The 14,661-nt window shown below is 40.7% G+C and overlaps 1 protein-coding gene across 3 annotated transcripts in view; it reads left to right on the top strand.

The window, feature by feature from the left end:
* Positions 1-10,424, top strand: part of LOC119646997 (protein psiR-like) — a 59,838-nt gene extending 49,414 nt beyond the window's left edge. Inside the window, exons 1-4 of one of the 3 annotated variants that reach the window (XM_038047723.1) lie at positions 2,552-2,675; positions 8,353-9,066; positions 9,140-10,066; positions 10,123-10,424. In XM_038047723.1, coding sequence (XP_037903651.1) covers positions 8,409-9,066; positions 9,140-10,066; positions 10,123-10,337 — 1,800 coding nt within the window. In that variant the 5' untranslated portion in view covers positions 2,552-2,675; positions 8,353-8,408 and the 3' untranslated portion in view covers positions 10,338-10,424. Of the gene's footprint in view, positions 1-1,026; positions 1,957-2,049; positions 2,315-2,551; positions 2,676-8,352; positions 9,067-9,139; positions 10,067-10,122 lie in introns of those variants that run through there. The other 2 variants (XM_038047721.1, XM_038047722.1) reach the window with 2 other exon arrangements.
* The last annotated feature ends 4,237 nt before the right edge of the window (positions 10,425-14,661 follow it).

The raw sequence follows: 14,661 nt of genomic DNA, 5'->3' as shown, positions 1-14,661 counted from the left end.
CCTCTACATTCAGGAAATCAGTTAAGATATGTTGTCTGCAGTGTACCGACCGCTCAACGGCACTAATTACTTCGTCAAGGGCAGTTTCTGTGAATTTTATGTGTTTAAATTTTGAGAAATCGCATTAATGAGGATCTTCAACACGGAAGAGGCTGATTGGCCGAAAGTCCTTTGCGGACTCATGGCAACTACGGTAAATCTCTACTAGTCACAGTACCACCTTTTCTTGCTGTTTCTGTAGCATGACTGACATCATGTCGTCTGGGCCCGAAGATTTAAATGCGGACAAACTGTTTACCATCGGTAATTATCTATTCGATCACCTTGCATGACTGGGACTACTTAAGCAGGGTCTCAATAGAAAATTCCTTCCGACTTTTTAAGAAAGGGTGGATCCTATGTATCATAGACAGAATTTTACTAAGTTTCGTAGATCCGCTGATGCTTTCAATGTTTTAATAATAGTTCAACCAGGACCGCTTCTTGGTGGTCCTTGTGGCCGAATTGTATCTCCTCAGGCAGGCCATGTATAGCTGCCAATAATTGTACCTGTAGCAAATGTTGGAGTGGTTTTCTGTAAGACGCAACCTTATGAATTTTAACAATAAATATTTTATTGTAAAGCGGACACATCACTTATGTCACTATGTTATTATTTCGTGAAAACTCCGATATTATTCATTTTATTATTGATTACATTTAAGAATCGTTTTCTCTGGAACTTCCTTAGTCATATACATATCTACAGTATACAAAGGCTGACATTTTTGGATTTTTTTCTGAACAATTACTATTTTTGATATGTTGCTTACTCTATAAAAAAATGCACCTGCATCGAATTGCGCCGCAAATAATCACCTTTTATAAACAAAAAGGAAAATTTATACTTCTATTTTAAGGTTCATATTTCGTTCTAATCTCTTCCAATCTAACCTTTAGAATTTCAACTGAATTTATTGTTTCTGCATCCATTTGGCTACTTTAATTTTAAAATGAAAAGGTTTATAAGATAAAAGTGAATTTTAGATAACGTAGTATCTCGCGGATGTGGTGCGGGGCACCAGGAGAGCCAATGTTTCACCTGCTACGAAGAGGACGGATGTAATAACCGTACGCTGAATCAATGTTACAATTGTACTTCGGCTAAAGATAAAAACTGTGTAGTGCCTGGGTCAGAAGCTGGAACCGGCGTTGCACTATGTGACGGAAGTTGTGTAAAAAAAATTTTGGATGGAAAATATATGGTTAGAGGCTGCGAAAGCGTAGAATTGAATTGTGATGCGGATGATCCTGATGTATTCTGTAAGACCTGTAACGGAACATTGTGCAATAATGCGCAAACAACTCTCGGAACCCTCGAGTGCTATCAATGCAGCGGAGACAGTTCTTGTGATGAAATCAACGGCACAGTGGTCCCGATACCATGTTTATATTACGATCCTGATGACAAATGTGTGCAGTACTTCTCCGGGGACCATATGATTCGTGGGTGTTTGTCGAATCCTGTTGGGGATGATTGCTTGACGCACGGCAACAAATGTGTAACGTGCGACACCAACGGGTGTAATAATTTACCTTTGATGCAATCTTCAACATTTTCGTGTATACAATGTTCGGGAGAGGAAGAGTGCCAGTGGGGATTCCTAGCCAGTTCGGGAACTACGTGTAAAAATAATGTCTTGTATTACCAAAACGAGACTTGCTACATAAATACATATAACGAGACGACAGTTACGCGTGGATGCACTTTAGATAGTTCTTGCATGTCCTCTGATTCATTCTGCGAATTTTGCGATTCAGAAAATTGCAATACAAGGAATGTTGTTCGGCAAAGTTGCTTACAATGCTCAAGCCAGAATAATATCCATTGTGTAGGAGGGGAATCTCTAAATGCAACAATTTGCGAAGCAGCAATCCAAACATATGAAGAACGAGGATGTTTTGTTATGAGAAAAGGTAAGCACAATTCCAGGTTTAATATTTTGAAATTATATTTGATTTCTTTGCATAATCCTAATTATTTTAATTGAGCATGGCTATTTCTTTTAGATGACAGCATAATTCGTGGATGCCTTTCTAATTTGGATCTAGATGATCGCAAGAAATGTTCACAAGATCCAAACAACACCGACTGCATTTTTTGTTTGAATCAGGAATGTAATATTCAACAACTGGAAAACGGCGCAAATGCCCTAAAAATATCCCTGACAATTTGTTTACTATTATTGAGTTTTTTAAAGATTTTTTAATGTAGAATTGAATTTTTTATTCGCTGCCACTTCAATTAAAATGTTTTGATATTTTCCAGGACTGATTTATTGTTGTTTTTATTTTATTTATGTTTTTATACACAACATTAAAGAAATACACAAATTTAACACTATTTTTAATACTCAATATTCCATTCAAAATATATTTTCTTCCTACATATTACATACACATACACACACTCGTTTCCTGACAAACGATTTCCAAAGTCAGTATGAACATAGAGATACATGAAATTTTTCAGACTTTAAAACAGACTCTTTTCTATTCATATATACATAAATGAAAATATGAAATTACATACAAAAACCCTTGATTTAGCACTTATATAGCAAATTTAGCATTTAGTGCCTAGCAATATAGGACCTATTTCATAAAACGAGTTGGAGGGTTCTTTGTGTAACCAGGTAATACTTTAAGAATTATTTATTTTATTTTATTTTTCAAACAATGTATTTTTAATGTAATAAGCAAACACGGAACTTCATTATATGTAACAACCACAACACTTTCAAAAGCTAATCGAAAACAAACTAACATACAGAATCATAAATAAATTATGTTACATTAACATTTAATTTGGTCAAAGACATAAAAATTAAAACTAACATGGCATGAAATTTTTCCAATTGGACAACTATAAAGAACTTACATATCTCAATCTAATTTTCATAATTTTTTTTTGTTTTTTAGATTTTTAAACGTTTTTAATTTATTCTTTTTTTTAAATAAATTTTCATTTTGCATTCAGGTTCATATAAATATAAACAACATTGAATTTCAGACAAAGCTGCTATTCTACCTCTCACAACTAGCCAGACAAAACCATCATATCTTATGTAAAATACATATAATATAATTTTAGAAAATGTGAAATCTGTCAGAATACCTCAAATTATAAAAGCTCACCTTGGTATGTTCTGGAATCGAAAGAAGCTCATTCTATTCAAAAGTATTTCCTGAGCCCCTAACAAATCCACTATACTACTATATTCCGAAGAACTCGCGATTGCATCCATTTGTTCCTCTTATTTTTAAAGTTTTCTGTAAAAAAAACCTTATTAAAATCGATTTACTGTCTGTGTGTGTGTCTGTCAGTCTGTCATACGCACTTTTCTCCAAAACGGCAAAACCGATCCGAAAGAAATTTGGTGGAAATATGGGAACTATGAAATCCCACACATACAGTGAGTGACATAAATTTACGTGCAGTTTAAAGGGGACTCCCCATACATGGAAAGGGGGGATGTAGAATTTTTTTCCATCAAATATAGTCATCAATGTATCAAATGAAAGGTCGTGAATTCTAAAGTGCGCGAGCAAGGAACTCATTTTCGGAAACTACCCAACCCAAAATCCCGAAAAAAATCAGAAAAGTGCGCTCAGATAAAATCTAGGCCTCAAAATATGTTCCATTTCCATATCTGCTCAAATAAACTTACTAATAGTATATTACCAACTTGTATAATAGAAATTGACTGAAAAACTCCCCTTAAGTTCATCCTAGGAGTACTAGCACCGGCATAGAGGACAGTATCATGCATAAGCATGCCAAGTTTCATGAAAATCCGACTACCAATTTCGTGCGAATTTACCGTATCCTAAGCCATACCACTAAGATGCTGACATCATAATTAATGAGAATAATTGACATTCGAGTGGAATATTAAAAGTCCATCAATGAAGAATCGATGTACTTCTCCCCAGCCCTTTTTGAGGTTTTTTATATCTGTTGTAGGTTAAGTTCTTCACATTTTCTAATAATATTAAACTCCGAGTGTGAAGCGTATGAGGTTGACTATTATCAATACAGTGCTTTTCATCAAATGATTTACTTAAATCGCTTTCTAACAAATAGAGGGCAATGGAATTTTTAACTATGTGCACACGGAACTATGTGTCATACATTCATCGCTCCTCACATAGGGAAATAAACTTTTTGGTCGTTTCCGATCAACTTCAATGCACAGGCCAATCTTAGCTAGGAAGTTCTCGTTACTGAACGTGACGTTTCGGCCAACCCTCAGAAACATAGACGACGACAGAGTGAATGTTATTCACTCTGTCGTCGTCTATGGTAGTGACAGTGACTGTTTCATTGGGGTCGATCGACAAAACTGCTATTTTATTCAGATTCAGTGTGAGACCGTGTTGAATGAAACGATCATTCCACTTTCGGACTATTTTTTCAAGGTCAGCTTTATTATGAGATGTTAGGAAAACATCGTCTTCATAGAGCAGTGTGTAAGTCACTGAACGTTTAGATGTCCCCGTAAGAGTATCCATGAAAAAATCAAAAACAAGTGACTGAAGGACAGGCCTATCGCGATTTTCAAATAAAGTTTGGGGGTCTTCTCAAAAATCGAATAGGAATGTAGAATTCGTTTGAAAGCTATCAACATCAACGGTGCAACAACCAGTAAGCGATCTAGGATTTCCCTAGTAAGGAACTCCAGACATTCTGAGTATGCGCCGTGGTCCACCAATTCGATATCCCTAAAATTTTGTGACATCATGGCCTACAACATCAGTCCATCTGTCATGTCTTCTTTTTCTACCATAGCTATTGCCCTTAGAGACTTTCCGGGCTGGATCATCCTCATTCATATGAACCCAATGCCCAACGTATCCTGATGAGCCGGATTTTATCTACAACCTGACCGTCATGGAATCGCTCATAGATTTCGTCGTTATAAAGGCTACGGAATCGTCCATCCTCAAGTAGGGGGCCCAAAATTCTTCGGAGTATTCTTTTCTCGAACGCGGCTAAGAATTCGCAATTTTTCTTGCTAAGAACCAAAGTCTCCGAAGAATGCATGGGAACTAGCAAGATTATGGTCTTCTACAGTAAGAGCTTTGGTGAAACGTTTCGAACGAAACAGTTTTGTAATCTAAAATAGGCTCTGTTGGCTACCAAAAATCGTGTACGAATTTCATCGTCATAGCTGCTATCGGTTGTGATTTCCGACCCCACATAGGAGGAATTATCGGATGCATGATAGTGCATACCCTTGTCCCCTTTATTTGTCGATGCTTCATCTCCAGGACCTCTTTTGACTGTGGTTATTGCGACATCCATTTCCCGTTCATAGGTGTTAGGCTGTGGATAGATTCAGTATTCACTTTCGCCTTATTATCAGAGGAATTGTAGGCAGTGTTACAATTCAGGCCAGGAGCACTATGTCAACAAAATACTTATTTTGACATTCATCAAAGCTAAGAAGTGGGGGTGTTCAATCTAGTTGAAAATGGTCTCGTCTGGAAAGGCCCACGTTTTTTTGTAGGTCGTTTTCCACGCAAACCTACTTTCATCAAACATTTCTTGCGATACTGCCAACTGAATAATCTGCAGTCCGTTATCATTGGAATTTTTATGTAAGCTATGAGAGTCTATGTATCACATGAATATGGGCTCCATCCCTACTTGACTGTTAAAATCTCCAGGTATGATTTTATTATCATACTTGGGACATTTTTCTAGGTCTCGTAGAAAGTATCCTTCCCCGCCACTTCTGTGTGACCGTTAATAAGGCTTATATTTCGAAATTTACCTTGCAAACGCAAAATGAATAAATTTTCACTTATATATTCACAACCGATAATAACAGGTTTCATTTTTTGGCTGACAAGGAAACCTACTCCGAGCAGACTGTGGCGACTAGAGTATGGTATATGGTGTGGTGGCTCTTCTCCAGTAAACCAGCTGCTGGTTGTTACACCAGCCTTATATTGGGCAAGATATCGGCTAGCTTCCATTAAAAAATACGTAATACAATGCCGGGTTCGTTGTTGTAGAATTCGTGCAATTCGAGGCTCCTTTCGTTGCTCCGTAACTTCGGTTTTTCGTGTAAAGTTGTCAGCCCTACCCAACCTTCAACCTGTTGGTGTGGGCTCAGCAGGCCGTTCGAAGGTTTTATGTTCCATTGTATGTAACAAAACTACCCTTTGATCTCCGAACCAGATTCAAGGTGTTGTGAGGAAACATGATGATGAAAAATGCTTTGATAAAAGGAATTTCAATGTCTCCCATACCGTAACAGTAACCAGTAACTGGAGTATCAGTAGCCTTGGCAATGAGCATTCTGACTGACCATAACTCACTAGCTGGAGATGATTAGTGTAGATCTTATAAAGAGGACGCGAAATGGACAGAGCAATTCCTTCCTGATCCCGCCTATGGAAATATTGAACATTCAATTTTTCGTTCATATTCACCGTTAGACGGGGTCGTCGAGGGCAATAAACCACTACGGTTTAAGTACTCAGAAACTAAGCCGACAATCAGTCACAGCTCAATGAGTTATATGGAATTTAGAAGCGTTTTTTAGGGTTTTGAATAGAATAGTTTGCTCTGGATAGATGCGGTCTTCGCACCAGATTTTCTGATACTAACGCCTCTCCTAGGGTCTCCTCCAGGTTCTTCCTTTCTTCCACAAATCTTGGACAGTGGAAGAATATGTGCTCTGGGTCCTCTGGAACTCCATTGCAGTTTGGACAATGTGGCAAGGTATCCAGTTTAAACTTGTACAAGTACTGGCGAAATCTTTAACTTAAAAGTAATGAAATGTTTCCCCGAATGGGAAAATTAAGAACATCGTTGTACATGATGGTACACAACAGTGAGCCCAGTACGGACCCCTTAGGGATGCCTGCAGAATCAACATACTCCATTCTTGTAAATAGCGGTTGACAATGGTTGCGGGATAGGCAAGAATACCAATCCTCGCCAGAGATGCCTATGCTAGGTTCCAAATTCGCCGAAATCAGTGCCTTTCACACGTCCAGGATCACCACCACGCAATATTTGCTAGTACCACCCTTTCCGCGAATTACATCTTCGGAAAAGCCAGTGACCATTTTGATGGCAGCAACGGTTGATGTAGCTTTACGGAACTGAGAGGCCTTTCTGGCTATCAACAATCGGGAACATTTTCTCCACAGTGTCCAAAAACACATATAGGCCTGTAGGAGGTTCGTTTACCTGGAGGTTTACCAGCCTTAAGCAGTAGTGGCTTCTACCGCTTCCATGCCGCAGGAAATAACCCCTCGGACATGCACGCTTTGGACAACTCAACAAACATGTCCGGTCTGGATTTCACGCAAGCTTAAGGGCCCTATTCGGTACGCCATACTGGCTCGGAGCTTTGCTATTTCCTATTCTACCGCAGATCTTCAGCAGCTCACCACCGCGAACTGGTGTAATTGTCGTCATATTCAAAGGTTGCTGGAAGCTGTCAGTGCCCCATGAGGGTTTTGCGGGCTTCCTTATAAGCGCGCTCTTTTTGCCCTTGGTCGATTCTGCCTGTCGAAACGCCTGCTTTATTAGGTTGGTCTAGCTACGCCTCTATGAAGGTCTGCTCACCCAAAGCTTTTGTAGACTAGCCTGCCATCTTTCTCAGCTTCGGGCATGATGGTTTTCCTCCCAGTAGCTTCACCCATAACTCAAAGATAATTTCCTGGTGACCGCTGTGGGGGTTGTCCTCGCTGACGCACCAGGGTATTCCACGCGCGAGTGTAGGCCTGACAAAAGCTAGGTCTACGGTTAAGGCAGACCCCCCTCCTTGCATTTGTCTAGAGGAGTTTATACCCTTTTTGTTGCCGCATTAATGTTAAAAGTCGCGGCTTTTGGCACCAACGCATCGAGTTGTTGGCAGAGCACAGATAAGAATGCCTCTTCCGAAGGGCACTCAATAGTTCCTCGGTGATATTTTTTTATAATGATAAAGACTTTCAAGAGAGAGTAGGTAGGATTTACCGCAGTTGAAAAGTCCTTTCTCTACTTTACTTATCCTCTTCTCCGATGCCACCAATTTCTTTAAGAATTCACTGTGGATAGTACTCAGTAAATTATTTCATATTCACTTCCTTCACTTAGTCTTGCGGCCAGCAGGATATGCAAATATCATTAAGAAGTTACTGAGCCGGATTTACTTACCACACTGGAGTATACCATTATCATGGGCACTTCTGATGTTTTATCAGCTTGTCAAATGGAAAGGTAGAAGCAGCTTTGCCAAACCAACGAAAAATATTATAAACTAGTAAATTCTTAGAGCTAATATCTTTTATTTTCTTCTTCAATAGTGGACGGGGTAACTTTCCGTGGATGTGAATCAGACCTCCCTCCAAACTACTCTCAGATGGAAGTATGCTCAATAAGCGAACATTGCAACAATCTGATATATCCGAGCGATCGTCTTCGATGTTACAAATGTTCAGGTACTGATTGCTTTTCGCCCTATGGCTCCACAAGATCATGCCTGAACTACGATGAAAACGATCAATGTTACACTAACGTGTTCGATGACAAAAACACAACAAGGGGTTGTATGTCAGACGGAAATGTAACCATGACATCATTCTTGGTAACATGCGACTATAACAACTGCAACAATCAGGTAGCTATAAGCTCACTGAACTGTTTTAAATGCTCCTCGAATACAAACAAAGATTGCGTTCGGGATCCTGCACCAGAAGAAGATTGCAAGATTCCTGTAGTTGATACTTGCACGGTATTCCCGTTGTTGGGAAGGAATGACTCTTGCTACATGAGAAGGACTGGAGATCTCGTGGAGCGAGGCTGCTCCAGCACAGATTTTGACCCGGAAGAATTGGAAAATCTGGATGAGAGTGTAGAACAATGCATGATAGACAGGTGTAATGACGAATGCATACCAGAAGCTATGTGTTACACGTGTGATTCTCGAACGGATCCCAACTGTGCTGGAAATTTAGCGGAACTGCAGCCAAAAACCTGTGATGACTACGGTCTATCAACCTGTTTTAGTTGTCTAGATGGTGAGTATCAGCTAAATTCAAGAATATGATTTAATTCTATTTCATTCAACTTTACATTTTTTATGCTCCACAGATGGCATCGTTACACGTGGCTGCGGCAGTACTAATCTAACGGAAGGATGTGCTTCTTGTGAGGGTAAAAAGGGATGTAATAACTTTGAAATGCGCTATTGTTACAGCTGTTCCTCTGAAGACGATCCTAATTGTGCGCAATTAACCGCACTAGATAGAATCGATCAAAAAGTCTGTAGTTCAGGATGTATATCAAAAATCGTTGGACAGCATACAGTACGAGGATGTGCCAGTGGCAATTTAACATGCGAACCAAATGAACCAAACTGTGCAACGTGCACTGGTGAACTGTGCAACTCCGAAATCATACCCTCTGATAGATTACGCTGTTATCATTGCGATGGATCCACTCCCTGCTTTAATATAACGTCGAAAAATGAAGTCTCCTTGCCCTGCGCTAATTATGATGCCGAAGACAGGTGCATGGCGTATCTATCGAAGAATAAGATAATTCGAGGATGTTTGTCTGATAACAGCCGAGACGAATGTATTGAAGCCGCACAAAAGTGCCTAACTTGTGATACTAATAACTGCAATGGGATACCCTTACTTCGACCACCCCAATTGTCTTGCATCGCGTGTTACTACTTGTCTGAATGTTCTTGGGGTTTTAATAAGAATGACGGACGTCCTTGTAAAGGAGACGTACCTTTTTATCTCAACGAAACTTGTTACACTTTTCAATATAGTGACGGATCCATCAGTAGAGGTTGCAGTCTGGAGGCTGGTTGTGACGTAACTAATCCAAATTGTAAAATATGCGATTCAAATAATTGTAACAACGAGAACGCCATTTACCAAAGTTGCATTCAGTGTGATAGTGAAACTTCTGTCGAATGTGTCGGGGAACAAGTCAGATCATCTGCCACAAAGTGTCCTGGAAACATTCACTTATATAAGGATAGAGGATGTTACGCAATGCAAAAAGGTGAGAAAATTGAGCATAAGTGCAAACCTGAAGCTGTAAATATTTCAATATTTTAGATAACATGGTCACTAGAGGGTGTGTAACCCAATTGAGCGAGGCCGAACGACAATCGTGCAAATCTACCGAAAATGATGAATGCGAACTTTGCTATGATCAGGCTTGCAATACCCAAAAATTATCAAATTCGTCCACCTACTTAAAAGCATCAACCTCGATCGTGTGTCTGGCAGCATTCTCCATGATATTTTTATTTTTGATTAGTGACAAATAACTGAGTTCATAATTAAGTTTAGATTTAATGTCTATTTATGGTTTTTATTGAAATTTTGTATTAAAAGTTTTTTGGTTAACCTTCAAATTGAAATTTCAAATGTCCGATTCAAGTACCTTTAAGGTCAGTGTTTGTAAAATGTTTAATTTCGTATCACGTAGTTTTTGATAGTATGATTTTATTTGCCGAGGAAATCATAGATAGGCTTTGTCAAATGCAGAGTACCCTTCAGTTTGGAGTTGCCAAATCACCTATCAGGCGTGCTGATAAGGTAATGATCGGCGGATGTGTTATGGGCATACACATGCATCCAGAGATATGCGTGTATAGGCACGCTAATGCATAGACCGGGTAGGTAGGAGCAAAACTAATTGGCTATGGGGAGGATATCCAGAAATTAAACCAAACGTGGAAAAGCAGAAAAGTAATGAAGTTACGGTGCATGGTCTCGCAAATCTAGTGCCGACGGTTTTTGGGAGTGGGCAAGCGGGCTGCTGAAAGGTTTTGTGTATTTCTTTTGTAAAGACACTTTAGTGTGCAGTTGTGCCATTAGTATGTAGCACCTAGTATATGCATATATTATATGAGAGTATCCACTTTCGGGTGATATTGACATTCATAGTATTGAATTTGCAAAGAAGCGACAACTTTGACGTATTATAACTTTGTTAGTAATGGTGAGATTTCCACCAAACTTGGTAGAATCATGCTCTATGTTATAGCCTACATCACTATTGCAGTGATGCTAAGATGAATCTAAAGGGGGTTTTGTAGCCAATTACTAAAAATTATAGTAATATATTATTATTAACTTTATTTGAACAGATATCGGTGTGGAAGGTATATTTCGGATTCCAAGCACCATATAGTGGCAGCCTCTTGCTTTTTTTCAAATTTTTCGGTTGGGTAGTTTCTGAGAATGGGTCCGTTAAAGAAATGATCACTTTCGACCCCCCGCATTCTCCACCTTTCCAACAAATGTCAAAACGGAAAGTATTAATCGAGACCTTTCATTTGATACGCCACATGATTGTATTTGATGAAAAAAAAAATGTAGAGACTTAATTTTAATGTAAAAGGATGTAATTGAATGTATACGTGAGCGTTCGTGGTTCCCACTTTCCAATCAAATTTGGTGTCAATCACTATAAGAGTCTCCGAGAAAAATTCGTGTGACGGACAGACAGACAGAAGGGGGGGGGGTCTACAACGAATCCACTTGGCCTAGTAGCTAAGACCGCACTTGATGAGGGCAAATGTTAAGCAGTGATTACACTTGATGTGAAGAATGCCTTCAATTCCGCTTGATGGAGCAAGATACTTGAGTCCATAATCAACTTAGGCGTGGCGAAGTACCTGGTGCGTATCATTGCCGACTTCCTAATCGATAGGGTTCTGTGCTACGAATCAGATGAAGGAATGAAATCATACCAAACGACATGCGGAGTTCTACAAGGGTCTGTCCTAGGGCCACTCTTGTGGGGTACTGACGTTAGACCTTCCTACTGGTGTGGCCTCCATTGGTTTCGCAGACGATATTCGTGTGACGGTTGTTGCACGCCTTCTCGAAGAAGTGGAGCTTTATGCAAATGAAGCAGTCTATGAGATTAAATCCTGGTTAGAGAATGCTAGCCTGCAGCTCGCAGAGCATAAGGCGGAAGTAGTACTTATTACCAAGCGGAGAAAGTGCACTTCCATGAAAATTAAAGTTGGAACGCAAACAATTCATTCCAAGCCTGCACTTAAGTACTTAGGTGTAATGATTAGAGGTTAAATTTTCGATTGCATGTAGTGGGTGCAGCAACCAAGGCATATAACATCGCAGCGCTGGCCGAGCTGTCGACTCCTTATTTCAAAGGTGGTCAGTTTGAAATATAGGGAATAAGAGAAAGATTGGAGCTGCGTATCACCATATGTGTACTCCGAACATGTTGCGCTTACACAACAATTTCCAATGAATCAGCTTGCGCGATAGCAGCAATGGTCCCGGTTGAAATCCTGGCGAAAGAAATACAACGACTTTACGATCGAACGTACCTCATCGGAGAATCTCCTGCCCGTCGACGATAGTTCGCACGAGCTGAAACGAGAGAAGTGGGAAGAGTCAGAAAAAGGCCATTGGACTCACAAAATCATATGGGATATCCGGAAATGGATCGAGCGACCTCAAGGCAAAGTAGGTTTCGACCTAACTCAATTCTTGAGCGGACACGGAGACTATCGAGCATATCTGTATCGTTTTGGGCGTAATGATTCGCCATATTACCCAAAGTGTCCAAACAGTCCAGAGACTGCCCCAGATTCGAAGCCCAAAGGTCTACATTAGAAGCTACAACCGGGGAGCACTTTACACCCGAAAATATCATGGAACTTATGGTGAAAGCCAAGGGGATACGGACCGAAGTCGAAAAAGTGATTGCAGCCATCGGAAAGAAGCTTAGGGAGGAAGGAGTCATCCGAAAGAATGAACGCGATAGGAACACGAATATTAACATGACCGCAGAATAAATTGTGATCCAGCCCCGCGACGTAAATACCAAATGGGAGTCCCGCGGGGAGAGTGGAAGGAGAAAGAGGTGGTTTTAGTGGGTAAGAGTCCCACATAACCGTGTGGCAGGAGCCTGCGGTAGCTTTTGAAGCTTTCCATCTTCCATCGGAGAAAAAAAAAGACAGACAGACAGTAAACCGATTTTAATAAGGTTTTGTTTTACACAAAACCTTAAAAAGGGTATCAACTTCCAAAAAAAGTGGAGCAGGTGAGGATGACTGCCGAAATTGCCGGCGAAACACATATAGCTTTCTGGGAAGGAGAAGCGGACCTCTGAAGAAGAATGTGAAAGCCTGAAGAAAGGTAGCACCTCGAAAAAGGAAGGAGCGGAGAAAGATAACACAGGAGGTTATGACTGCCTCCAAACGAGGTGAAGGGTTATTCCCTGGCATTCAAAAGAGTGAATGCAGATCCCGAACTTACCAATTTGAGAGCCGCATTAGACTGTCTTAGAAAGAAGAGCTGTTGTTGGAGCTCAAGAAATCCAAGAATGTATTCACTTACAAATATTTGAGCTAAATTCAAAGCCGTTAGCCGACATAAGAGCTACCAACCCGCAGCAAGGACTGTGGAGCTGACCCAAGTTGCTTATTGTGCAAAGGAAAGGAGGGTGCGGGCCACTGCATGCAACACCAGGTGCTCCGAATTCTGGAGACCCCTCAACGCAAATCGCAGATGAGGTCAATACAAACCAAACTTAACAATTACTAGGCGTCGCCGGACCTTCTCTCGCAAAACATCCGCGAGAAACATATTGTTGTAGTTATAATCAGTTAGCCATATGGACATATCCCGCAATCGCAAGTTTGCAAACCGCATGTTTTCGAGCAAGGAGGCTTAGGTGAAAGCTGGGTAGCGACGGTTGAGAAGAGACACACAAGCAACCGATGAACGTGGAGACGATTTTTTGGTTAGGGATGGATCAGGGCTCCAAAGAGCACAGCACAGAGCAGGGTTTGGTACTAAATTCCCTGCTGTGGAATGTCATGTATAATGGGGTATTTGCTCTTTCCGTCCCAGTAGAGGCTTCCAGCAAAGGACTCAGGGGAGAGCGGGAAAGTATTTACTCTTTTCGTCCCAGAAGGGGTTACACTTGTCGGTTTTGTAGATGACCTGGCTATAATTGTTACAGCAAAGCACTGCGGTAAGCGCTATGTGATGGAAAAAGTGAGAGCAGGAAAGTTCTGGCTAGATAGAGCAGGGCGAACTTTGTCCGATGAGAAAACGCAAGCAGTCTTAGTAACGAAAGGTAGACAAAATAACACAGTGAAACTGAAAGTCGGTGGACATATGGTTGTCTCAAAGCCGACTAAAAAATACCCTGTCCCTGAGACACTTTAAAAAATATTGCAGAATATCGGCGAACAGAAACGCTGTCTGATGTTGCTTCTAGTCGGAGTGGTACGATCCATTCAGCTTTTCTCGTCGAATTTGTGTGCAGAGGCATTTGTAAACTCTTAGAGGTGGATTTCCCCTCCCCCTCGATGGCGAAAGAAATGAGTGTGGTGGATCATGCAGGACGTATGAAGAGGCACGCAGAGCACGGGAATGCGGTAAGGACACGTCGAATCATCTCTGACAACGCAGTCTAAAAAGTATCGCAAGATTAAGGTATGAATTGGGCGGAAACATGGGGAGACCAACCAGCACATTACCCAGATCCTCTTGGAGGTTGGAGAGAACGAAGGTGGGTTTTTAGTGGCGCGAACCCCACGCGAGCCCATTCTAACTCAGAGGTTCGCACTACGAACCAATCGGGTGTGTGAAGTTATCATA

This window comes from Hermetia illucens, chromosome 1, assembly GCF_905115235.1.
Source record: "Hermetia illucens chromosome 1, iHerIll2.2.curated.20191125, whole genome shotgun sequence".
Lineage (NCBI taxonomy): Eukaryota > Metazoa > Arthropoda > Insecta > Diptera > Stratiomyidae > Hermetia > Hermetia illucens.
The sequence above is the reverse complement of the archived record's forward strand: the minus strand, read 5'-3'. Positions and strand labels throughout refer to the sequence as shown.